The 24000-nt window shown below is 53.0% G+C and overlaps 10 protein-coding genes across 10 annotated transcripts; 7 read left to right on the top strand and 3 right to left on the bottom strand.

The window, feature by feature from the left end:
* Positions 1–2638: 2638 nt before the first annotated feature.
* EI97DRAFT_436336 (uncharacterized protein) lies at positions 2639–3395 on the bottom strand (the record flags this gene model as incomplete). Its single annotated transcript, XM_033799071.1, has 1 exon — positions 2639–3395. A coding segment is annotated over exon 1 (302 nt), but the record flags the coding sequence as incomplete, so codon positions are not given.
* Positions 3319–5332, top strand: EI97DRAFT_482706 (uncharacterized protein; the record flags this gene model as incomplete). The annotated part of the gene is made up of 2 exons (XM_033802075.1): positions 3319–3830; positions 3885–5332. The coding sequence occupies exons 1-2, from the start codon at positions 3809–3811 to the stop codon at positions 5330–5332; spliced, it is 1470 nt and encodes a 489-aa protein (XP_033650629.1). The 5' UTR covers positions 3319–3808.
* Positions 5333–6268: 936 nt separating this feature from the next.
* Positions 6269–6703, top strand: EI97DRAFT_384273 (Hydroxyisourate hydrolase; the record flags this gene model as incomplete). The annotated part of the gene is made up of 1 exon (XM_033795962.1): positions 6269–6703. The coding sequence occupies one exon, from the start codon at positions 6269–6271 to the stop codon at positions 6701–6703; it is 435 nt and encodes a 144-aa protein (XP_033650630.1).
* Positions 6704–6724: 21 nt separating this feature from the next.
* Positions 6725–8123, bottom strand: EI97DRAFT_482708 (uncharacterized protein; the record flags this gene model as incomplete). Its single annotated transcript, XM_033802076.1, has 6 exons — positions 6725–6993; positions 7090–7149; positions 7246–7375; positions 7464–7830; positions 7950–8007; positions 8063–8123. The coding sequence occupies 6 exons, from the start codon at positions 8121–8123 to the stop codon at positions 6917–6919; spliced, it is 753 nt and encodes a 250-aa protein (XP_033650631.1). The 3' UTR covers positions 6725–6916.
* A 682-nt stretch (positions 8124–8805) lies between these two features.
* On the bottom strand, positions 8806–11412 carry EI97DRAFT_404864 (mitochondrial precursor protein). Its single transcript, XM_033796545.1, has 5 exons — positions 10976–11412; positions 10836–10924; positions 10014–10785; positions 9481–9954; positions 8806–9432 (listed from the first exon to the last, which is right to left on the bottom strand). The coding sequence occupies exons 1-5, from the start codon at positions 11298–11300 to the stop codon at positions 9185–9187; spliced, it is 1908 nt and encodes a 635-aa protein (XP_033650632.1). The 5' UTR covers positions 11301–11412; the 3' UTR covers positions 8806–9184.
* Positions 11413–11532: 120 nt separating this feature from the next.
* Positions 11533–13466, top strand: EI97DRAFT_189686 (uncharacterized protein). Its single transcript, XM_033793582.1, has 2 exons — positions 11533–11556; positions 11944–13466. Exon 2 carries the CDS (start codon positions 11987–11989, stop codon positions 13025–13027), a length of 1041 nt encoding a protein of 346 aa, XP_033650633.1. The 5' UTR covers positions 11533–11556; positions 11944–11986; the 3' UTR covers positions 13028–13466.
* EI97DRAFT_189786 (uncharacterized protein) lies at positions 13442–14615 on the top strand. Its single transcript, XM_033793583.1, has 3 exons — positions 13442–14106; positions 14156–14407; positions 14478–14615. Exons 1-3 carry the CDS (start codon positions 13856–13858, stop codon positions 14533–14535), a joined length of 561 nt encoding a protein of 186 aa, XP_033650634.1. The 5' UTR covers positions 13442–13855; the 3' UTR covers positions 14536–14615.
* Positions 14616–15384: 769 nt separating this feature from the next.
* EI97DRAFT_384306 (uncharacterized protein) lies at positions 15385–16115 on the top strand (the record flags this gene model as incomplete). The annotated part of the gene is made up of 2 exons (XM_033795966.1): positions 15385–15604; positions 15658–16115. The coding sequence occupies 2 exons, from the start codon at positions 15385–15387 to the stop codon at positions 16113–16115; spliced, it is 678 nt and encodes a 225-aa protein (XP_033650635.1).
* Positions 16116–19518: 3403 nt separating this feature from the next.
* On the top strand, positions 19519–21300 carry EI97DRAFT_445197 (uncharacterized protein; the record flags this gene model as incomplete). The annotated part of the gene is made up of 2 exons (XM_033799951.1): positions 19519–19972; positions 20045–21300. The coding sequence occupies 2 exons, from the start codon at positions 19519–19521 to the stop codon at positions 21298–21300; spliced, it is 1710 nt and encodes a 569-aa protein (XP_033650636.1).
* Positions 21301–22666: 1366 nt separating this feature from the next.
* EI97DRAFT_384227 (aryldialkylphosphatase) lies at positions 22667–23779 on the top strand (the record flags this gene model as incomplete). The annotated part of the gene is made up of 2 exons (XM_033795960.1): positions 22667–23370; positions 23464–23779. The coding sequence occupies 2 exons, from the start codon at positions 22667–22669 to the stop codon at positions 23777–23779; spliced, it is 1020 nt and encodes a 339-aa protein (XP_033650637.1).
* Between the last annotated feature and the right edge of the window lie 221 nt (positions 23780–24000).

Below are 24000 nucleotides of genomic sequence, written 5' to 3' on the forward strand. Positions count from 1 at the left end.
CCGTTACGATAGTCGTAGTAGGGTCGGCCTGCCTTAAGGGGATGGGTTTGTTGCCGGCGGTCGCGGTGCAGGAGGAGATGGGAGGTGGGATGTGGACGGTGGCCGGTCACTCGCCGCGCAACGCTTCTCGCGGTGGTGCGAGCGAGCGGGAGACTCGACTCACCCGTAGCAACAGCGAAGCGGCTCTTCTTGTTGTGACGCGCCCCCGATCCGGCGGGCTATCTCAGCTTCGGATCGTGGGGTGCAGTGCTGTGAATTCGAAGGGTGTTGTGTGTGCGTGGCTGCAGTGTGTGGTGTCCTCGACCAAGATGACGCAATGGGATTCAGGAGAAAACGGGCCGTCGACGAACGACTTCCCCAGAAACGCCGTACCACGTCAATATCGGGTTGTCTGCAGATCTGGGTCCGGCCGCGTATTCGAGAAGACAGGCGGTCGTTGCAAAAGAGTGAGGCTCGTGAGATGATGTCGATGGGGGTGAGTGCGGTGACGTAGCTAGGGGGAGAAAAGGGTTTCGCGAGTTTTGGGGGAAACCGCCCTGCGCCGCGAGTGGGAAAGACGTCATGACATAATAAAGACCGCCAAGAGTGCGCCCATCACGTGAGAGGCGTGCATTATTAACCTCGAGAACAGGCGAAGGAGTCGGGTAAGTGTTGGACGTCTGCCATTGGTCAGGGCGGCGTCTTTCACCTGCGAATCAGTGCCGTAATCGGCCTATCTCGTACCGTTTGCCACCGAGCCAACCGAGCAAATTCCACTATGTAGTCTACCACACCACACGCGACTGGGATGCTACTGTGTACAGTACTGTGGATTCCCCTACACAGTGCTTGGGTACAGGATTGGTAATGCTCAGTATCCATCAGCAATTCAACATGCTACATGTAGTCTTTCCGTCGACCAGGCGCCCTCTCCAGTCCATATATGTGTACGCTTTTTCCGTGCCTACAGCCCTACATACCATGCGGTGTACTTATACAAGTAAGATGCTTCATCACGAGCCTGCAGGTGGATGCTTGGATCCTGCCACTCGCCGATACAGTGTCACCTCATTGGCTCTTAACTACTACCCTACCAGCAAAACTGGTACTATGCACCGCGCGCTATCTTATTAAACTTGTGGAAAGTCCAAATTCTCGTAGACTCGGCCGCCAGCTTGCATCTGGACCACCGGGAACCGCTGTGATCGATCCGGCCCCCAAAACATCGCCCTACGCAGCCTATACACAGCACGCCGAGGCGCCCTTGATCGAATATTCTCACCTGCGGGAGATTCATAGAATTCTGCATTTCCCATGTGATATCAGATTCATGGATTTGACGCATCAAACCTCCACGTCATCCGACTGATGAGAGTATTCCACAGAAGGGATCCGTGAAATACTGTGTGCGATTCTTCACATGGTCCAGAAACAGCGTGGGCCACTTACCATGGCCTAAGATCGGGGGTTATGTAGGTAGAATCAATGTTAGAATGGGGACACCGCACACAGCAAGAAAGTATTGAATGGAATTTCTCAAGGAGAACATGAAAACATTGCAGCACACGGCCGTGAAACGTTTGCATGGGACGTGTAAATGTACAAGATTCAATGTCAGGAGCAACTGCTAGCAAATCTCGTGCTCCATATATTTTATGTTGACCACGCGACATGTACAGAGACCTTCGCACACACTCCAATCCAACAAGATAAAGCAAAGTACGAAGAGCGAGTAGGAGCAAGACGACGTCAATATGCATCTGTCAGCCTGTAAGTGAGAGAGCGGTTCCCCGTATGAACCGACTCCGTTGCAGCGGCAATCGCGTGTTTTTAAGAATGGCTAGTTGGCTTCTGGCGCCTCTGGCGAAGGCAGATTGCTTCTTCAAATGATGATATGATTGAGACTGGGATCAGGTCAGTACCGGGTAGATGGGGTGCAGAGGTGATTCGAAGATGCAATTGCGCGAGATATGGCATGTCTCGATAGAAGCTGAGGAGCTGGGGGATTGTAAGCTGGTGCAATGGACTGGCGCGAGTGGCAGAGCTCATTCTTTCTTAGCAAGATATAGCACTGATCTCCCAAAGCCGCGAGGTCATTGAACCTAAATGGCCTACGGAGACTGAATAGAGATATCGTAAAAAAGGGGGCGACTCTAACGAGGAGATAGCAAAGATCCACGTCCCTATATACAGAGTTCTAAGGTCAATAGTTGAAACTCGAATAAACGACACTGCGGAGAATCTGGTCTCAAACAAAAATCCTTGACCTTAGTCCCGCAATGTTTCGTTTCGCATACATCAACCATCAAACGTGATTCTTGAAATGTTCAGAGTGAAGTTATCAATGTGCGTGATGTATCCTGCTATGCTGATGGAAGAGGAGATGAGCAAGTTTCGGATATTTTGCAGGCGTACTGCGAACCGTACCTAGGGACGATCTCGAAGTGTCGAAGAACCAGGAGAAGGTGCGCAAATCCTGGTGGGGTTCGAGCCACAGGAAAGAAATATTGTTTGAAATATGGGCTGCGATTGTTTGATCGATGCAACGTTCTTCGTCACACAAAATCTGTCAGAGGGGAACAAGCGAACGGTCATTAGTCAGTAGGTAAGGGAACAAAGTGCACAGCTTCTGCCAGGAACGCCTGATTAGATCTATATGGCCATCCGCGGTTGGTCTCAGAGTCGGTGCTGGATGTTCGTACGCAGCCAACAAGCATCCCAGCATCAGGAAACATGTTCACAATGTTCTCCAGCAGCCTGCGTCGGCCCCACACATGTACTGCAACAATAAGTAGGGAGGCTTTGAAATCGTTATATTGGCCAAGGCGAGGTAGCCTCAGCAGGAGAAGCGGGATCATTTATCCAGTGGAGCTGTAGCCAATCCGCAGCGCTCAAAGACCCCTTCACCTCGACTCGCCAAAACTAATATAATAAAAGGTGACGTCGTGCAGCGACTGGGGCCTCTGTCCCGGTCAGCAGCGAAGTACAGCTGAAGTGATGATGGGGTTGTGCCACCTGTTTGCAGCGGATGCGAGGGCAGAGATTGCCGGATGGGAATGTGCATCCTTGATAGATGAATGCCACAGAAATCCCGAGATGAAGGAGGCTGGCGGAGCGTGGCACGCAGGACCGATTCCCAGTGGCCTTTTATTTGTATCATTCTGGGGTTCCCCTAGCGGAAAATAGATTTGGCTTTCGCCTGTGGCGCATCCCAAGGGACCTGAAGGCGGAGACAGTCCAGAGGGCGAGATCCGCGTCGGCCGGCACACAGAAGCTAGTCAGCTGCGAGTGGGAGCAAGCCCATAAACGGGCTGGAAACCCCTTACGTCGATCGGAGAACGAAAGAACACCATCTCTGAGTGCTGCCGGGCCTCGACTGGTGCTCGAAAAAGGGATTTTCTATTGTGCCCTTGCACTCGTTGACATCTTTGTTCAAGCGCTCAGGAACCTTGCGCGGCGTGGCCCGTTCCTTGGACGTTGAAACCACGCTAGACCCATCCGGGGCGAACCCGCCTCATCAGCAGTACTCCGTACGACTCCCTCCCTCTGCTGCCCGTCTGACCTCCACCACCACAAACAACACAAAGAAGAGGTACCACGTTTCTGCCTCCGCAATCCACAGTCGCTCGTTACCTTTCCTTTCTTTCAGCATACGCTCTTTCGGTGGAGTCTCGCCCCTGGGCTCCGAAGGCCGGCCCCCCTTCGACCACCTCCAGTCCATCGCCTTCAGCCAACAGCCACGAACGTCGCACAGCAGCCCCCAAGTCCCTTCGAGACCCGCTCGCCCACGACATTCAGACCCGGGCCAGCGTCCTCCACTAGCGGCAACATGGCGTCCATTTCCCGTAGAGGTGTGGGATTGCCTTCTAGATACTTTGAAATACATCTGCTAACAGCACTCCCAGACGTCGACAACGTCCTGCGAACCATATTCAAACGATGTGTCGATTGCGAGGCCGGGCAGCGCCCCTCTTGCGCCGCCATCACTTGCAAACCCGACGAAATGTGCATTCAGGTACCGCGGAATTGCGACAGTTGCGCCATGGTCAAGTGCGTTCCGCAGAGCGCCGATCCAACGAGCGGAAATTCCAATCCCTCCTCTGGCCCGAATGTTGGGGCAATAGCCGGAGGTGTTGTTGGAGGTGTGGCCTTTGTTGCTGTGCTCACATTCATCATTTGGAAATTCTGCTTGAAGGGCCGTCGGCGGACATATGACGAAGCAGATTGGCAAGAGGTGGACGCATCAAACCAGGAGAAGATCGAACATGACTTCGCATCCAGGCGCAACACGCGGGCATCGACACATACCGTGGCCTCCATGGCCTCATCCGTTCTCACACGGGCGTCCAACATCATCCAGATTGCGTATATCCCGGGTGTAACAAACCGCTCAGGGCCTGGATCGCCTGACCTCCTTGTACCGCCCGTTCCCCCCATTCCTGCCATGTCTCCCTCTACGGGCCTCAACAGCCCGTATTCCACTTCGGAACAGCACTTCTTCCTACCCGATTTCCGAGACTCCATGGCCTCCACTTCCACCGACGTCCGTAGCAGCTACGCGCGTACGAGCATTGCACCCAGCCTGGCACGCGCTAGCGTCGCTTCAACTGTATATCGCCAGAACGCTATCGTGTCGCCGCTACCGGCTCAAACTATTGTACGCGGCAAAGCAGCCGTTGTCAGTGTCAAATCCAGCGGCTCCAACAGCCCCGCAGAGACTCCCGGTCTGGGCACCCCGCCAGTACCGCAGATTGACCCCAAGCACACTGCGCAGCCCGTTCGTATTCAGATACCGCATAGCTCTACATCTCCCAGTCCTCAAAACTCTGTCAGGAGTACTGCAACCCTCGGTCCTGTTCGGGCGCTCACCATCACGAAGAAGAAGGCTACCCCCGAGACGACACCACCGCGAAGTTCAGAAGCATCAGCCACCAGCGACAGTACTGTCACGCCGACAGAGACACTCGTGCCGACAGTACGGCCATTGACAGAGGTGTCTCTTGCCTCGACCGACGATGGACTTGCACACGCACGTGCTCGTCGGGGTGACGACGTCGACTCTGACTCTGATGAGGATGATGACGAGCACTCTCGTGCACGACGAAGTCTCCTGCGCAGCTCCGACATCACCGATATCCAGGACACACCTACCTCAGCGCAGAGCCCGTTTTCAGACAGGTCGGCGATCGAGTATCAGCAACGCCCGGCAGAGGTTCGCCGCCATACCTCCACTTCCAGCACCGCTCTTCGCCCGCCCATGACGCCCATCGCCGAGGAGTCATCCAAGCGTACGAGCAGCGCATCGAAACGTGCAACAAGTCCCTTCTCAGACGACCATCGGAGCGATCTATGATTCATTGGTTATGTGTCTATTTACGGGTCCATAAAGGCGTTATTGGGAGCCCTGGCTTGCCTCGGATGATGAGGAGAGATATGTCCTAGCCATGACTGGCGTTCTTCTTTTCCTTTTTCCTTTCCTGTGCCTAGTTTCCGCTTCTACCTTTCTGAGATACCCATTTAGTATCTCCTTACATCATAAGGATGGCTTTTACTTTGGCAGATGATTATGCCATGCACGGGGGGATGGATTAGTCTTTTCAAGGGTCTTTGTTCCGAGGATATGAATTTTGGAAGCGAGTCTCTTAAGTGCGATCACTGCACGGTTTCCTATAGTTGAGATAGTTCATGTTCTCCCAGCGGAGTCAATATCACTGAATGGCCATTGCCTGCGTCTGATGTTATGTGCGTGAGGAATTCCAACGCGGTGTCTTCATGCGGGTGTCAGGGAGTTGAGAAACTCCATCGACTTGGAACGTGAAACATTTCTCTGCAAGTTTCTCACTGTTACACAGACCGCATGTTGTCATCGGAGAATTAGTTGTGTCTCGAATTGTGGTTACACAAATTTATAACCTCCGAGGCCCGGCGATGGGCATATTTAAGTGCGCTGTTCTGAGGATTCTGGGTTTGTGAGGTCGTCGGAGGACGCCGAAGGGAGGGGAAGGGGTGGAGATCCACTAAACGCGACAACAGCATCTGCTCTGTTGCGGCGAGGGAGAACTGTTCTTGTAACCTACATTCCCCCTTCTTCTGCGTTCCTGAAATTTTCAAGCAGAAGAAGTCAAATTCGCCCTCGCAAACAATCTTCCTCCTCCAGCGACGCAACTGCATGACGAACCGCACCGACGTCACCACCGTCACCACCACCAGCAACAACAGCTCCACACCAACAACCCGTCTCTCCGCCATAACAAACCAATTGACCTCCGCCTCCTCACGAACCCCAACAATGTCCACCACCGAAACCAAACCCCCGATAACCTGCCACGTCCTCGACACCACCGTCGGCCGCCCCGCCCCCTCCATCCCCGTCCTCCTCACACTCCACAACCCGCCTCCCTCGCTCTCCAGCAACCCGCTCACCTTCTCCGCGCAAACGAATTCCGACGGACGCGTGACCTCGTGGACACCCACCTCCCCGTTTTCCGCATCCTCCGTCGAGAACGTGTTTCAGAGCGAGGAGGGCGGAGAGCAGATGTGGAGTTTACGGTTCGATACGGAGGGCTATTTTGGGGGGAGGGGAGTGGATACGTTTTTTCCAGAGGTGGAGGTGAGGTTTCGTATCAAAGAGTGCCAGAGGGGGCTGCGTGGGGGGAGGCGGGAGCATTTTCATGTTCCCGTGTTGTTGGGGCCGTTTGGGTATACGACGTATAGAGGGAGTTAGAGGGGAGTGTGAGTCGCGAGGGAAGTGGTCTAGGGGAAGTGGTCTAGGGGAAGGGGGATTTGAGGGACGCAGGGAGATGATTACAGGGCTGGCTGGGATGATGGAGAGGTATATGACGAGTTCCAGGAATCCATGTATAATCGAATATCGACCTCAACGTATGCGTCCCGACATACCCTTTCTCTTCTTCCAACACACATACCGCACGATAAATCAACCTCTCCACACTGGCGGCTCTCCGAATCCGCTGAAGTTCCGATAGTCGCGGCTCCAACCTTCTTTGTAAAATCCTAGAGAGACACAGACATCAGCATAGGAGCATGTTTGAAAGCTACCGTAAATATCAAGAGGAGTGATTAACGGTATGGAAATTAGTGCAGACGTACTGTCCCTGATATCTTTGAGAACGTAGGTTCCCGGGAATTTTGCGAAGCCGGTTGGGTTTCCTGCATCAAGGAGTCAGTTGCATCTGAAGCCTCTTTTGTCGAAGCCCGATATGAAGCTCCGGAAATGGATTGCAATATTCGTGGAAATAGACTGACCTCCTCCTGGCCCAACGACATCGATATGCGCACAGTTGACATACCACTGCATCGAAGGACTAAACGTGAAATGCTCCATCCTGAGCAGGTACTTCCCCGGCGGTGTAGTAAGTGGGATGGTAAAGTTAACCTGAATCACGTCCGTTAGCTCACAACAGCCGCCATACCACACCTTTACAAAGTCGACTGAGAAACACCCTCCCGAATAAGCTACTCACCTCAGTCCACTTCTGAATCACCCAAGCCGTCGCGTTCAAAAAACCCCACTCGGCAATCTTGAACCACTCGCCATCCTCGCCCGTCCACTCCTCCAACGTCTTCTTCCCCTTCAACGGAGCCATGTACACCAACCCGGGCCCCTCGTGGAAGATATTATCATACTTCCCCTTCAAGCTGGGGATCTGCGGAATCACGCCCATGCCCACTTGCGATCCGGCCATCACGGTGGCGGTCGAGGTGTTGGACGCGTACAGCCACGCGTTGCGGCCGCAAGTGAAATTTGCGGAGTCGAGGTCCTCCGGCCAGAGGGGGTAGGTTTTGCCGAATGCGATGGAGTCGATGTATTCGGAGGGTGGGTCGACATCTCTGGGAGGTAAGTCATTTAGGTGGTGATTTTCGCTGTTTAGAGGGAGTGGTGGGGAATATATCTCTCGATGTAAGGTTGGAGGTGGGAAGAGGAATGGGCAATTTACTGTATGGCTTACCTGACGTATTCAAAGGCCGGGGTTTTGGTGCCATTGATGATGAGATGGCCGAAGAGATCTGTGCCATTAGGTTTTCGTCTCGATGCATATAGTTTCAGGTAATGGGTACTCACAGTGCGCCACTGTCTGGTTTACCATGCCCCCGAGGAGCACCAGAAAAGCTGCCGTGTACATCTTGAACGTTATGCGTAGGTTCTTTCCAGGACAGTGTTATTGTTTCCTCGCGAAATGCCCTTTTATAATCAACTATCTTCTCGCCGCATCATCAAATAGAGCCCAAATAATGGGGCACTATTGTAAATATTGCTTCCCATGGCACATTTACTGGACACACTACATTCACCTCCCATCATAGACGTAAATCACAACATCCAGATTCTCGGTATATCTTATAGTGCACACGTGGTTAACGCACGCAAGCGTTAATCAAAAACACATGGATGACCGGTGGTCGCTGGATCCGAACAATTAGACTGGAGCCAATCAAGCTCGAGTGAGGGAATACCGTCGTTGCACAAGTGAATTACCGGCTCTTTGGGGTGAAGGCGGAGCGTTGCAGATGGAGAAAATAGGCGAGAAAGAGGCTGTTTGCATTTATGACGGTCGTGGTTCTTGGGACTCTGCGGTCGATATTGTTGAAGTTGGAGGGATGATCGTGCGAGGCGGAAACAGTGCGAGTTATGCTGGAGTCGATACCTTCGACGACCTATGGAAGTTTGAATCATTGATCGTAGATTTCGGACTTCTCGCAACCAAAAGTCTCCGACTCCGCAGCCATGAAGGCGTTTCGGTGGCAATACAATGGACAGATACATTACGCGCAGAATACAGCTCAGAGAAGCAGTTTGCAAGTCATAAAATCGATTACATTATGAGAAGTTGAGATCGCATTCATGCATTACTTCGCCATTTCCACCCACCATCCCACCGCTTGTCCATCAATACAGCACATCTGCGAAAACAAGCGTCTACATCCTCAGTCTATGCCCGTGACATAGAACCACCGCCGCCGACTTGTATAATACACGACGCCTGCCATCCAAAAAGCGTCCCATCCCACGCTTCCAACCGGGAACCTAAAGACAGGTGCCAGGACGAAAGGAACGCCTGGAGTACCTCCTTAAAATAAAAGAATACATCGGGAGAATGAAGTACAAGCAACAGAGGCCATGCAGTGCGTGCAACGGAAATAGAAAGCGTGACCAGTCAAATACCAATCACCAGGAAAGGACTTTTTACCGCATGCCGGCACCAAGGCCTGCAGCACCCATTCCGCCTAGTCTCGACGCGAGCTTCGGGTACTTCTCTTGCACCTCCAACTGAGTCCTCGTCGCCTCGGCGTAGGAGAGGGCATTGACAGTCTCGCCTTCCGTTCGAGACAGCTCAGCGGCACGTTCGAAGTACTTCAGCGCCTCCGTGACCTTGCCTTGTTGGAGGAGGAGCTGGGCCATGGTGGCAACGGCAATGTCGCACTCGGGATCGACTGCTTGATATTAGTGAATGTTCCCCTTGGTGAGACAAATACACGTACTGATCAACGCCTTCTCACACAGCTTCTCAGCCTCCGAGAAGTCGTTCTTCCATTGGAAGAGGGCGAGTGCCTTGTTGATCAGAGGCAACACGTTCATACCCATCGGCTTGGTGGACTTCTCCATCTCAACTGCAGTGTCGAATTTCTCAATGGCTTCCTGGTACTTTTGCTGATCGAGCAGCAGCTCTCCGTAGTAATTGTACACATCCGGAACCTTGTCGAAGTTCTTTATGCAACGACGGAATGTTGCCATGGATGACGCGATGCTACCCATCTTATACTGAGTGACGCCAAGCTGGATGTGCGAGAAGATGAAATCTTTGTCGAGATCTATAGACTTCTGGTAGTCTTTAGCCGCCTCGCCGAATTCGCCTTTGATGAAGTGGAGTTGGGCGCGGTGGTAGTAGATATCGGGATCATCTTTGTTGTGTTCGAGAGCAGCCGCGAAATCGGCTTCAGCAGCTTCAGGATTGGCTATGGTAGAACAGTTAGTTCACCGACGTTCGCGGAGTGATATTCTTGAAATGTCTTACCTAGCTCCAGATGCATGCTGGCACGCTTTATGTAGCTCTGGATGAGCGAAGGCTGAAGCTCCACACTCTTATCCATATCCTTCAGAGCAGCATCATTGTCGCCCTTCAAATACCTGAAGGTGCCACGCATGTTATACGCGAATGCCTCATGCTCCCCAAGATCGCCGAGCTCCAGTGCCCTGTCAAATGCTGCCGCTGCCTCTGCATAGCCCTCCGCAGTCTTCGTTTTCATCGCCTTCAAACCCTTCCTGAGTTGTCCCTTTCCGCTCTCCTCATCCAGCTCAGCATCATCCTCCAAACCAGCAGGCAGGTCTTTAGGTCTGAAACTCTGCAGATAGTTTGTCACGAAGGTAGGGCTAGGCAGCTTCTTATCCTTCGCGGCCAGAATAGCCTTACCTTTAGCCTCCGCGACCTTCTTCAGCAGACGTTCCACACTGTGTGCGGTGCCCTCGTTGCGGAACCCATCAATGATGCAGCTTGCGGTGTAGTCCAGCAAAGCCTCACTATTGCGCTCCACCTGCTCGTATGCGTTCGCTCGTCGGTTCAGCGCCTTCACATACTCGTTGTCGAGGTTGATGGCTGCCGTCGTATCCTCGATCACCTTCTCCCAATTTGACATTGCATTCCAGCAGGCCGCACGGTTGGAATAAAAAACGGGATCCTGACGACATAGGATAGCCTTTCCATAAAGCTCAATTGCGCGATTGTATTCCTTGGAACCGTATGCTTTGTTTCCGGCGGCCTTGAGTTTTGCGGCATATTCTTTCCGTTGCTACAAAAGTCAGCATCCCGTATATCCACTGTCATATCTGACCACTGTACCTCTTCAGACAGCGTCTGCACAATGTTTTCGTCGACCTCCGGAAGCTCGTCCTCAGCCGCAGCAGGCGCTACCGAGGCTTTCTTTGGCTCTGCAGCAACGTCAGCAACGAGTTCTTCAGCGAACCCAGTACCATCCATACCATCCATACCAGCCTTCACCTCCTCCTTAGCCGCCTCCTTCTCAGCTCGCTCCTTCGCCTTCTTGCGGTCCCGCTTAGTTTTCCGCTTGTTGGCTGTGGATGGGGCACCGGGCGCCGAGGCATCTTTGTTCGACTCCGAAAGATAGTAAATGGTTCCTGCCGCCGTAACGACAAGCGTAACGCCGGCAATTGCGTAGACGGTGCCCTTGTGTTCTGAAGCCCATGTTGTTATGCGATCCCATAGCGAACTGGATTCGGGAACTTGAGGGATCTCGACGGGGAACGGCCCTGGGCTATTAGGGAGAGGAGCAGCGTCGGCGGACATGTTGTGATGGAGAAGATTGGGCTGTTGGAAGAAAGTCCGGCAACCGGATTAGAAAGGAAAGTAAACGCGCGCAGTGGGCGATGAAAATGAAGATGATAGGGGAAGGTGTTGCGAATCTTTGAGCTCACCTCGAAATTTAGGTCGCGTCGTCGATGAGTAAGGAAAGTGGTCAAAGCTTCGTGGACGTCATCCCAAGACGCGAAGCCCTACCATTTCTTTAACTCCGTTGTTCGTTGTATTCACTATCGTACATAGAGTGAGTACTCTATCTCATACTTTTTTACGCATTCGTCGTATACTTCCTGCTTCCGCACTTGAAGGCCCTTTTACAATGCAGAACGTGCTTAACGTGCGGGATTCCTGTCCTGTCTTGCGAATCTGTCAAACTGGGACGCACCCGAACGCTCTGTCGGTTAGGGGAAATTTTTGATGGAGCCCAGTAGTATGAAAAGGACGGCAGATCATCTCTCAAGGAATATGCTTGCCACGTGGCAGTCAGTCCTCAAGGGCTACCCGTCATGAGCCAGCATTGCAATAGCTGAGCTCCAGTGAGGCGGAAACCCAATTCAGTTTCTGCTCACCGGCCTTCGTTCTTCACCAATATTCTTTCCTTTCTCCCCTCCTATCTCTGCTGACGATTGAGCCTCAGTATCACAATATTCACGACATCCTCCAGTCTTTCCAGCATGGCGTCATCTTCACAGAGCACGTCGGAAGAATCGTTTCTGATCTGCACGGCTCTTCGATATGATCCTCTCCTTCTTGGGTCAATCGAAAACTCCCGTCCGGCACTGAACTTTGTTTCGCCTTCTCCTTTCTACATGCTCGTCTATCATCGGGATCGCCTTCTAGAAGCAGCCCAGCACTTTGAGTTTCCTGCTGTGGTGGATGTACTGCAGGATGGAGAAGCCTTGCACAAGGCCATTCTGAAGGAAGTGGAGAGACATGTTGAGGAGACTGGGAAGGATGTACCCTTGAAAGTTAGGGTACTGTTTGAGAAAAGTGGGAAGATGATCGTAGATTTGGCACCAGTTGCTGCAACGTCTTTGCAAAACCTATATCCAGCCTCACTCGATCCGCCGGGGAAAAGGGAGCTTACACCCCATCCAGCGCAACGACATGCAGAAACAAAAGCTTTTGAGCCATCTGCACTAACAGGAGGCGCCCTGGAGCTGGGTCCCACGGACTCATTGCCGTCTCAAGCATCACCCGCGGAATGGCTTCTTCGCTTGGACAAGGATGCCACACCCTCCTCTCCTTTTACATTGCTCAAAACTACCGTGAGAGATTTATACAATACCTCCCGCGCCCGTGCACTGCCCACGAATCCGCAAAATCCGAGATTCGTCGAAGTGATTCTGTACAACGAGTGCAACGAACTCACTGAAGGCACTGTCACGTCACTCTACTTCTTTCGTGGTGGCCGATGGGTAACACCTCCTGTGGGTGTACCCGCTGGAGCATTCACGGCAACCACTTTGAAGGAAGGAGATGGGGAAGGCTGGGACGAAGGGGAACTTAGGAAACCTTTTGCTGGGCGTTGGGGACACAGCGTCAGGAGCTCCAAGGTGGGCGCTGGTGGGCAAAGGGGTACTACGAGGAGGTGGGCATTGATTCAGGGCATGTGCATGGAGGAAACTGTTGGTGTTGATACCGTGCAGGTGGGTGAGAGGGTATGGGTGAGTAATGGAGTGGTTGGCTTTGGCTTCGGTAGAGTGGTGGACTAGCGTAAAGCGGTAACAATATTGCTAACCGTCGTCTCCGCGCAGGAAAACTATGCCCTAGCCTTGTCAAAGACAGCAATGGCATGGAGTGATGTCTCTGCAAGTCGTTCACCCTCAGCACGGACCTCCCTCGGGAAACATTCGACGCTTGCTTTTCTCCAACTCACCGATATCTTCTGACAGCATAGGGTGTTGGCCTGACTGCTTCGTTACCGACTACTCCGGCGCGGTATGATAGCAATCAAGAGAATCGCCGCCAACACGTTACGTCGCATGTGGTTGAGCCTACCAGCTGCTCGTCGCGGTGGGTGTCAGGGTTTCGAAAGGCACAAAGCACACGCAGGAACGCCGACTTGGAGACATGCAGTCAGCACTTAGCCAGACACTTCTGCTCTCCTAACTTTCCATCACGATGCAGATTCGACCGGCACATCGGATTTACTCTTCATTCTTTCGGAAAAACCATTTCTGCATCCGCGTTGAGGAACTGGTGCCTGTATCAGGTTTGCGCAGGGGCGTCCTGAAACCACTCGCTTGAAGCCAAACTGTCAGAGCTTTGACGCAAAGCTTGACCGCGGATCTCGAACACGTTTCGAAACAGCGTAAAGTTTTGGCTCGAAGTCTCTGTCGACATCAACGACATCAAAACGAAACGTTCAACGATGAGAAACACGAGCCATTGCCTTTGTCCGTGATGGCAGATGCCGTGCGACTCCGCTAAACGAGAGGGGAAAATGTTGGTTACTGATTCGAGGTCCACCCAGTCCAATAGCGTTTGATACCAACATCTGAAAGAGAAGACATGTGGACTTCGTTCCAGAGCGGAGAAACATGCCTGTTCGATTACGCCTTCAACCTTCACGGTACGGCCTGCTGGGGGTTACGTTGACATTGCATTCGGATCTTGCGTTCTCCGCAAAAGCAATATCGAACGCTGCAAGTCAAGAGGTCCATCCAATCTATCCGACCGGATTCCAGGAAGCAGACCGCACACGAGTACGCAGAGGGCCTCCGTTTTCGCGGCCATGCAGCCAAAGAGGCCACTGCGCGAGCGAATCCAATATGTTGGCTGGACACGCCAGGTCTGATTTGGCAATCCAATATCCGCTAAATGGGCTGACCGCAGCCTAGTTACCAAGGATTGAGGCTGGAAGCGAGGCATTTGCGGCTTTCAATAGTCCCAGGCCAAGTCATCATCAGACCATTTGCTGGCATTTTCCTGCCATATTTGGGCATATTTGCCGGCATTCAAAGACTACCACATGCAGTGCACGGTGTACCAACCTCCCCACAGGCCGCGGGTGAATCGGGCACTGGGGACTTGCCTCGAACCTTTCCTTCTGCAGGTTCTACGGAGAGTCACCTCCTCATATGTTTGGGGAAGTCGGTACCCGTTTCGAAGGTTTCTGGTGAAACCCTTTCACAGAGCCCTGAGAGCTGACATGCAGATGAGGCAGTACACACGACCTGATAGCAAAGACCGATGGAGGTCTCCCTCGCGCATAGCATGAGTACTTCACCTCTTTTTCGTCAAGCGGTTGCACGATGACCAAAATAATGTCCTCCTGCTGTTGGCTTGCGGCTCAGTGGGGCAAAGACAAAAGACGTTTGACAGTCGCCCGCGGTGCCGCCTTCCAGCCCTCTGCTTTTGGATCCCGAGATCTGGCGTATCAGCGTATTAGGGGCGCTAACTTGGGGATTGCGCCTCCGCTAGGCGATGGGCCCCTGCACATCCGACTAAATCCATGGCAGGGACCAAAAGGTCTCACCAAAATTGGCCGGCAGGAGGTCGACGGTGAGGTCGCGTTTTGAGGGTCAATGCATGCATGCAGCGCGCGTGGACCACCATGACCACTCCGTGGGTTCAACGGCAGAAGGCAGGGTTGTTCCTCTGCGGCTGGGGCCGTGGTTGGGACTTCACCTATAAGTTCGTAGGTTTCCGCACGAGGCAAAAGAACAACACTCATCAGCCTCAACTTGCTCCACGGGACGAGTAACTGGCGCTGGGGAAGCACCAAGCGGTTCTATCCCTCCTCTTTACTCCTTCCCTCCACAGACGCCACCGCTTGTTCTAATTTCTGTTGGAGGAGTCCTTCTTATTACTACGCGCATACACACTCAGCACGCTGACCCTGCCCGCGCCCGCTGACAGTTCATTCATATTTATATATACGTCCCAAAATAATCTGCAACTGCACTCGCCACCTCCCCGCATTATTCTGTATCAGTCCATGATATATACCTTGGACCGTTGATCGACACAGCACCAAACCGCCGGGCCACTGATCTACAACCTCAGCTCTGTGCTCAAGATGCGCCTCCTGTCGACATTTTCTTCGGTCATGCTGGCTCTGTCCGCTATGGCGCCTCCCACCACGGCTGCGCCCACAGCGGGTGTGAACCTTAAACCACGGTACACGACGCCCAACCTGGAGAGACTAAAGAGCATGATGCCCAAGAGCACACTCCCTGCACCGGATGGCCTCCAGCTCAAGTTCGTTGGCCTCGGAATTGGTACACAGAACTACACTTGCACGACGGGCGTTCCTACTGCGGAGCCTGGCACCACAGGCGCACTTGGTCAGTAACAACTCCCTCTCGCACTGTTGACATTCAATTGACCTGTGTTGCAGCAAAGCTATACGACATCGGCACCCGTCTCAACTCTGATCCATTTGCGAAAGCAAAGATTGGCACCATCTCCGGCCTTGCCCTCCAGTTCCACAACTTCCCCAAGTTGCTCGACGGATATCTCATGGTCCAGGGCTACCAGCGCGTGCTCGGCGACCACTACTTCACCGGATCAGTTCCTACATTCGCCTTGAACAAGGTTCCGGCAAACCCCTTCCCTCTTGCTTTTGTCAAGAAAAACGCAGACGCCGATGCTCCCAAGTCGGCGTGCCCCGGCACCAAGAACGAGGGCGCCATCAAGTGGCTCCACCTCATCGACAATGGCAACAGCCAGGGCGGGGTCAATGCCGTCTACCGCCTTGAGACTGCAGGAGGCAACAAACCCAAGACGTGCGACGGCCAAAAATCCTCCTTCGAGGTGCCGTATACAGCGCAATACTGGGTCTTCGGACCGAAATGAGCTAAGCGCTGAACTGGCGACGCTTCTCGGAGATATGACGATGCTCATCTACATGGATACGAACCTTCCTCACCTAAGATACCCCGTATGAAAGATGGATTGACCGACAGACGTTGTGCATATATTGGCAGGCGGCTACCTGAGCCCCATGATCTACAGCATTCGGCAAATGGGCATGGCACGCGGCGGAGGAGTGCGATGCAGTGTAGCGGTGCTTGTGCTGATGTGCCTGGTCTTGGTATGATTGATATTTTTCTTCCTTCTCTCGCTTGTACGGAGGCTCTTTCTCATACTTCAAGAGTCTCTAGCTTTGGGATGCATTCTGGGCGACCTGGCGTTCAAAGGCGTTTTCTCTTCTGCTCTCCGGGTATTGGTTGGGGCCAGGTGGCCAGTCTTTCGAATCGAAAATAGCTTGGCTAGGTATTATTAATTCTGCCGCGAAGCGTTCGCAGGCATCCTGTTCCAATATTTCCTGTTCCGCTTTGCAGGTGCGCGAGGTCAAAGCCGAAGTCGTAGCCGCTGTGCATGGGCACAATGCCCACTGGAGAATGCTTCAACCAACTCCAGACCGTGGAGAAGCACACCGTTACTCAAAAGCACTCCCACTCTCCTGACACAGCGGAGAAAACGTGATTGCGCAACCTCCAGCGCAACCAGGACACGGACATCGCCGTTTCCCGCGAGCACGCGACCTCGTCCGGAGAAAGAAGGACATTTTGAAGAGTTGGGAGCATGGCACTGGATAGCCGCCCAGGCATTTTTTCAAAGGACTCCCAATCTTCCATTCCATACCCAGCGAACCAGACAACCTGACATTGCCATCATTACGATTGATCATGAAGCTTTGAGATGGCCGAGGAATAAGCTTCACGCGATGATGATTGGCTCTTACCTCAACGGCAGCGGGCCGTCGCCGCCTACCTTGCCTAATAACCTTCCTTGCCATTTGTCCCATCACGAGGGAATTTACAAGCCTGTCTGCTCCGTGTAACCCCAAGTCGGGTTCGCGGGCTCAGTGGACTTCGTGGTTCGGCGGGTATTTTGCTTGGCGGTGCACGCTGGGATGGGCGACTAGGATGCGCGATATTGGGACGGGAGGGACCGAGTTGGGCCTTAGGGGTGGTTGCAGGGGAGGTCGGAGACCGTAGGTGAATCAAGTGCCTGCGGAAACTGGATGGGATGGAACCTCTAACGTTAAGGAAGAGTGGTATGGTCGATGTTCGACCTGTACGAGAAACACTGGTTACAAAACATGATATCCCTCCGTAGTGCGTAGACTTTAACAAACGGAGATGGGAGAAGAGAGCGAGTCGCCCAGCAATACCTCGTACACGGTCGAGGCGAGATGAACGCTATCCTTTGCCATATTAGCAAAAGAGCCGGGCGCGTACGGACATGAGGGTGGGTTGCACAGCTTGGGAATGCCGGAGTGAACTACGGTGGTTTGCGGGGAAGCCGAAGCACCAAGCTGGTTTACGAGAAGTGCCCACAGTTGTCTGAGCGCAATGCTCTTGGCCAACGAAAGAGGTCCTCCAGACTCACGATTACCTAGCATGTGTCCACTTCCTTCACGATTTGCAAGTCCTATGTACTTTCACTTGCAAACCATCCACGACAAGCATCCTGGCTACCACACGACAGCTTCCCTTCTCAAAACAGAAGCTTTTACATACACACAAATACCAATCGACGCAAGTCATCCTCCCGATCGATCAACTCCTTGGCAACGCTCTCCACACCAGTGGTTAGCCGCCTCGATGAATGCGCTGCACTGCGGGTTTGCGGCACGGTTGGCGAGACGCTGGATGATCTCATCCATACTTAGGACATGCTTATAGAAGATAATTAGTATAGATTTTGGGAAGTGAATTTCCAGGTAGTTGAAAAAGGATAATCGGCGGTTCTTTGCAACGAATATTTTCATGAAAGATGGGATGAAAGGAGGATGGTTTAAGCTCTCGTGAGTGGGGCCAATTGGCGGGCCGTCGGTGGAGCCAGTCGGGCCGGAAAGACGGATCCGTGCACGAACTCATCTGAAGGTCGCGTCTCCCAACGGATTCTCCAACACTCAAACTCCACCCCAGCGACCTGAGTTGGGGACGGAATGGTGCTTGGCTGCCGACATGAACAGTGAATCTTCAGACTGGTCACGATTCTCCCCTTGTCAGATGCTGATCTCCGACTTCAGAGACCGTGCGCCTTCGAAAGACACTGACGAGCTGCAAAGATGTGATCCAGCTATCGCGACGCCCCGCCCTCGTTCTCTGTTTATCACGCCTAAGCTTCGTTTGGTAACACTGGCCAAATAGGAGGGAGGACGTTTCTGGCTCAGATAAAAGGTGTCACCGCCCACAACCAGCTGCACATCGTTCTGAAGGATGAGACCCTCTTGTGCAGGATGCCCAGGGCAGCCATCACTCGCGGGAAGAACATCAATTCTTCTCTAAAGATATATCCACATCTCCTCGACTCGCCATCCCGGTCGACCCGACCCCAACGCCACCACCGGCTTGTATCTCACTCGCATCCCTTCTGCCAATGTTGCGCGCGTGAAGGGCAACACGATAGCTGCAAAAGCACGCCCTCCCCAATACTGGTGGCTATTATTCTACGCATCCGAAAATGGACGTGCATGCGTTCTGTCCGGTCTCGCGTGACCGCAGTGAGGTCTGAGCCAAATCTGGTTGCCCAACCCTGTCTACCTTGGAATAGCATTCATGGAGTGGCCTAGGCTGCGGCCGTCAGCACCTCAAAATTGCAGCACATTTCGTCCCGGATAATCGCAATATGGGCTAAGACGGTGGTATGACAGCTTGACCATGATCACAATAGGTTTGCCTGATGATGGGAACCTTTCGTTACCCTTGTGCGGAGCCATCCGGACTACGATTACCATCGAAGTACGTATCTCCCGCGCTTTGACAAATAAAAGGGGAACCGACGGGCACGAAGGCACCGCTTAATCGGTAACTACCGCTGATAATAATGACTGTCGACATTGTATTGACAGAGACAATAGAGCTGGTTGTTAACAATGGAGAGTTCCCCAATATTTTGCACAAAGACGACCACACGTACGCTCGCCGGCTTTGGATGCTGTCCTCCCCTGCATGGTACTCTGCTCTTCTTTGTCCATTGTTCCTTGGATAGCCGCAACACCGCTTCACAAAGGGGACAAAGGATTATACATGAATCCCATTGGGGTTCTTTATAGTAAGGAAACGTCCTCATCACTTCAGGCTATCTCAATTCCCACACACCTTTCCTGTTGCCCAGCCACCTCAGCGTTCATCATTTGTTATCTTGCGCTGCATTCTGCTTCGCGTGCGTCACTCACCTATATCTCACCATCTACGAGCTTCTTAACAGCACCAGGTTTCTTCTTACTCTACTGAACCACACCATGCGTCGAAGGGGTGGCGGCAACCACAACAATCGCGGTAATGGACACCGAAACAAGCGCAAGCACTTGCCCTTCAACGGCGACAAAAACAACCTGAATCGTGGAAACAACAATGACCGCAATAATCGTCCAGATAAACCCTGGGGCGATCGGGCCTCACGGTACTGCGACCAGTGCGGGACGAACCCAACCCATGATACCGCTCACTGCTTTTTTCTGAACAAACAGAACGACAAAAGTAATCAGAACAAGAACAGGAATCAGAACAACAGTAGTCTTGGATCCCCACTCTGTAGCCAATGCGAGCGCAGAGGCCATCACACCAACCAGTGCAAAGCCATAAAAGTGCCCGAGGAAGACCGTTGCACTTGCGGAAATACCTACCATACTGAGGACTACTGTCAATTTAAGACCGATCCTGAGGAAAGGGCCCGCCAGCTGGGTCAGCCCGTGGGTAAGATTTGTTAGTGGTGCAAGAGTGACGGAGACGGCAGGCATACATTTGACGATTGCACCCGTGTAAAAGCGTTCAGAAACGAGATGTGGAAGATAATATTCGAGCCTTATAGGCGACACAAGTGGTGTTATCACTGCACGGCCGATGACCACATAACAAAGGCCTGCGAGACTACGCAAGCCTATCAGAAGAGCAAGGATTGGGAAGGCAAGATTGATCTCATCGTCGAAGTCGAAGTGGAACGCATAGACCCTATCACGCCTGCCGGCGACGCCTTGGGCGATGTCTCGATGGCTGACGGCACCCTGGCACGCACCGGCCCTCCAAGTGCTCAGGAATTTGAGTGGTGTATATTCTGTGAGAATTTTGACATGGTCGCTTTACGTCGCCACGGCAAAGATAAATGCAATACCCAGGAGTTCATGGCGCGGATGCCAGCGAGATTTCGCGCGGTAGGTGAAAAGGCTCAGCCTCCGGGCTATCAACCTCAGGCCCTCCAGCCCCAAGCCTGTCAACTTCAGGCTTATCAGCCCCAAGGAGGTCATCACATGGTGACGCGCTCCAAAGCGAGAAACCAAATCAGAATTCCGAGCCCGCCTGTCGACCCATGGGGAGAGGTCCTGGTACTGTGTGAGACGTACAACTGCGGCGCTCACCTGGTATTCAATCTTGGGAATACTACCGAGGACGGGTACTGTGAGAGATGTCGACGAATGATGCGAAATCCCTTTCGCGGCATGACTGAAAAGTTGTCACAGGAAATGTCTGCAATGGGGGTCGAGGAACTGGAGCGTGCGCTCCAAGAGCAGTTCCCCCAGCTGGCCGGCAAGCTCGTCGCGGAAAAGAAGCCACAGCCTAGCGCTTATGGTAGGCCCAGCGTTTGGCTTCCGAAACAAAGCCTAGCCGTCGACGAATGGCCTGAGTCGCAGCCCATCTACCGAGATGTGAAGATTCAGGATCCTCAGTCGCGCGAGTGGGTCTCCATATTCAAAGATGGGGGAACTTTCTTCAATCATCCCGGGAATTTCCAGCCCTATTTCCCCCCCACTTTGGTCAGACTAACGTCCTGGCATTTGAAGCACGCAGAAGATGGAAACAATCCCATCAACAAGGTGGCAAAACGGGGCCTTGAATTTGTATGCGTAGGCTGTAAGACGCCTAGCGTTGTTCGCGATGCTGAAGACGACGTAGTCATGTGTGATACCGACCCAGCATGTACCCTGGGCTGCGGCACTGGAACGGTGGAATTTTGTAACCCGTGGAATAGGCAGACGTGTGTGTGTCCGGTCACATTTTTGCACGATCCTCAGAGGTTAGGGTACTGAAGGTGGTGTTGCCCTGAATGAAGGGACGATGAAGCTGGAGGTCACAACCCCAGGGTAGGTTTAGCCCTAGACCTATGTGTCTTTTTCCGTGTGCTTCTTGTTTTGGCTCTCTTGTAGCTTGTGCGAATTACAATAATGCAGGTTCTAGCATGAAATGGCATGAAGATTTCATTTCGTTCGGTTTACCATGGGTATCGCGTGACCTACATCCATCTTGTCTGTTGACTTGAATTTGGGTCTTCATAAGACTTTTTGGAATCGACTGAGCTGATTCGACAGTAGTGCTTATGCGGGGATAATCTACTTAGTCAAGCAGCGGGGTGAGGGGCTTCGTCTCAGCAGGAAACCTAAGCGTAAATTCCAGCTTAGAGCAACACTGCATAGCTAAAACGCATTGCAGACCTATACACTTTAAAGATTTTGATAATGCAACGTTAACAGCGAGTACACATTTCTGATTCCCCCAGTGACAGTAGCAGAGGGGTAATGATTGGAGAGTTGAAGCGACAGTAAATTCTCCTGTCCGTCTCGGCTCCCCAACCCGCAGCCTGATTGTCCAATTTTCCTGATTGCCCACTTACACATCTACAGTATCGTCGAACCTACCTAGGCGAAATGCTGGTAACGTGTCGATAGGTTGTGGAGGATTCTGGAAATTGATGTGAATTGTACGCTCTCTTTATTATGGTTTCACTTTGTAGAAATGGGGTTAGGCTTGCGAGACCTAGGCACCGTCATCATGCCATGATTTTGCGAGCTTGAGAGTGAAGCGACACTGCTAACCATTATAGGAATTTAGGAGAGCGATTGTAGAGGACTGAAAGCGTTGGCACCTTCACCGCAGGTCGTGATGACAAATCCCTAGCTCGCAATTCTTGTACACAGTAAGCCGCGCCGTTGCCCCATAGCACCACCTTCCCAATGGAACCAGTCCAAACCTACACGATGTTTGAGGATTCATTGCCCCGCCCCGCCTGCTTGGAAATCAGAGATCTTGCAACACACATATATGACATAACAATCAATTGAATCTTCTCCAACGGCACCCTCGCTGCTTTCCTGAGCCTCACCACCGCACCATTCGCCCACCATGGCCGAAAGCTTCATCATCCGCGACGTCCGCATCTTCACGGGCACTGAAGTCATTTCCCCGGGCTACATCCGCATCGACTCGGGCGTCATCACCTCCCTAGGCCCCGTCTCCGGCCTATCCTCCTCCAATGCCGCCCCTCCCAGCACAAAAATCTACTCCAAGCCCAACCACACCGTCATCCCAGGCCTCATAGATGGGCACATCCACGCCGACAAGGGCAACCCGCTCTCGCTCAAGCAATCCCTGCGCTTCGGCGTCACGACCGTCTGCGACATGCACAACGAAGCGCCCCACGTGGCCACGATCCGCAAGCTGTACGCCGAGGACCCGGACACGAGCCACTACAAGACGTCCGGGCAGGCGGCGACGATTGAGAACGGCTGGCCCATTCCCGTCATCACGGCCGTCGACAAGTCGCCCGAGACGGCGGCCGAGATCGCGGCGTGGCCCAAGTTGCGGGATCGCGAGGGCGTGCAAAAGTACCTCGAGTGGAATGCGAGGGAGACCGGGAATGACTATGTGAAGGTGATGAATGAGAGCGGGACGCCCATCGGCTTGCAACTGGATCAGCCGAGTAGTGAGTTATTGAGGATCATTGTCGACGAATCCAAGCAGAGGGGGTTCCTGGTCGTTGCGCACTCGATGTGCGTCAAGGATACGCTCCAGGTGCTCGAGGCGGGCGTGGATGGTCTCACGCACACCATTTGCGATCGACCCCCTACGGACGAGCTGGTCGCTGCGTACAAGAAGAACAACGCGTGGTGCAATCCCACGCTGGCGACGATTGGCAGCTTGACGGCTGAGGGGAGGGAGTTGCAGGAGAAGTTCGCGCACGACGAGCGGGTGAAAGGATTGCTGGGCGAGGGCCAGAGCGAGAAGATGTGTAGCTGTTTCGAGATGGGCCGGGGCCATTCGAAGGTCGAGTATGCGTATGAGAGCGTGAGGAGATTTAAGCAAGCCGGCGTGGACGTGATTGCGTACGTTTTTCCTTTTTTTTCTTTTCTTTTCTTTTCGATTTCGTCAAGTTTCTCTCGTTATTTCTTTCTCCCGCTCTGCTAACAAATCTCTAGTGGCTCCGACGCCGCCGGACCTCTCCCGGGCATCGCCTACGGCATCTCTCTCCACCACGAACTCACCCTCTACGTCGACAAGTGCGGTTTTACACCTCGCGAGGCGATCGAATCCGCAACCATCGTCCCGGCACGACGCTTCCGGTGGGACGACCGCGGACGCCTGGCTCCGGGCCTGAGGGCAGATTTAGTACTCGTCGAGGGAGATCCTTTGGAGGATATAGATAAGTTGTTGAATCTGAGGGGTGTCTGGAGGGACGGGGTGTTGTGTAGTGTGTATAAGGATGTGTTGGGGGAGGGGGTTGGGGTGAATTAGTGGGGTGGAGAGGAGATGGCGTTTCGGTTGGTTATCGATAGGGGGAGGCTGGGAACGGGTTGCCTGGGAGTGAAGGGTGGATTATGTATTCGTAGGCTGCTTGAATAAACGTGGGGAGTACTGTCGCGCATGGCATAGCATTAGCCTTTCATCAATCTGAACTGAGCAATGATTCGAAAGTAACACATTCTTCTGCATGTGACGACGTAGATAGGGGAAGG

The sequence above is a fragment of the Westerdykella ornata genome (assembly GCF_010094085.1).
Source record: "Westerdykella ornata strain CBS 379.55 unplaced genomic scaffold EI97scaffold_30, whole genome shotgun sequence".
In the NCBI taxonomy this organism is placed as follows: domain Eukaryota; kingdom Fungi; phylum Ascomycota; class Dothideomycetes; order Pleosporales; family Sporormiaceae; genus Westerdykella; species Westerdykella ornata.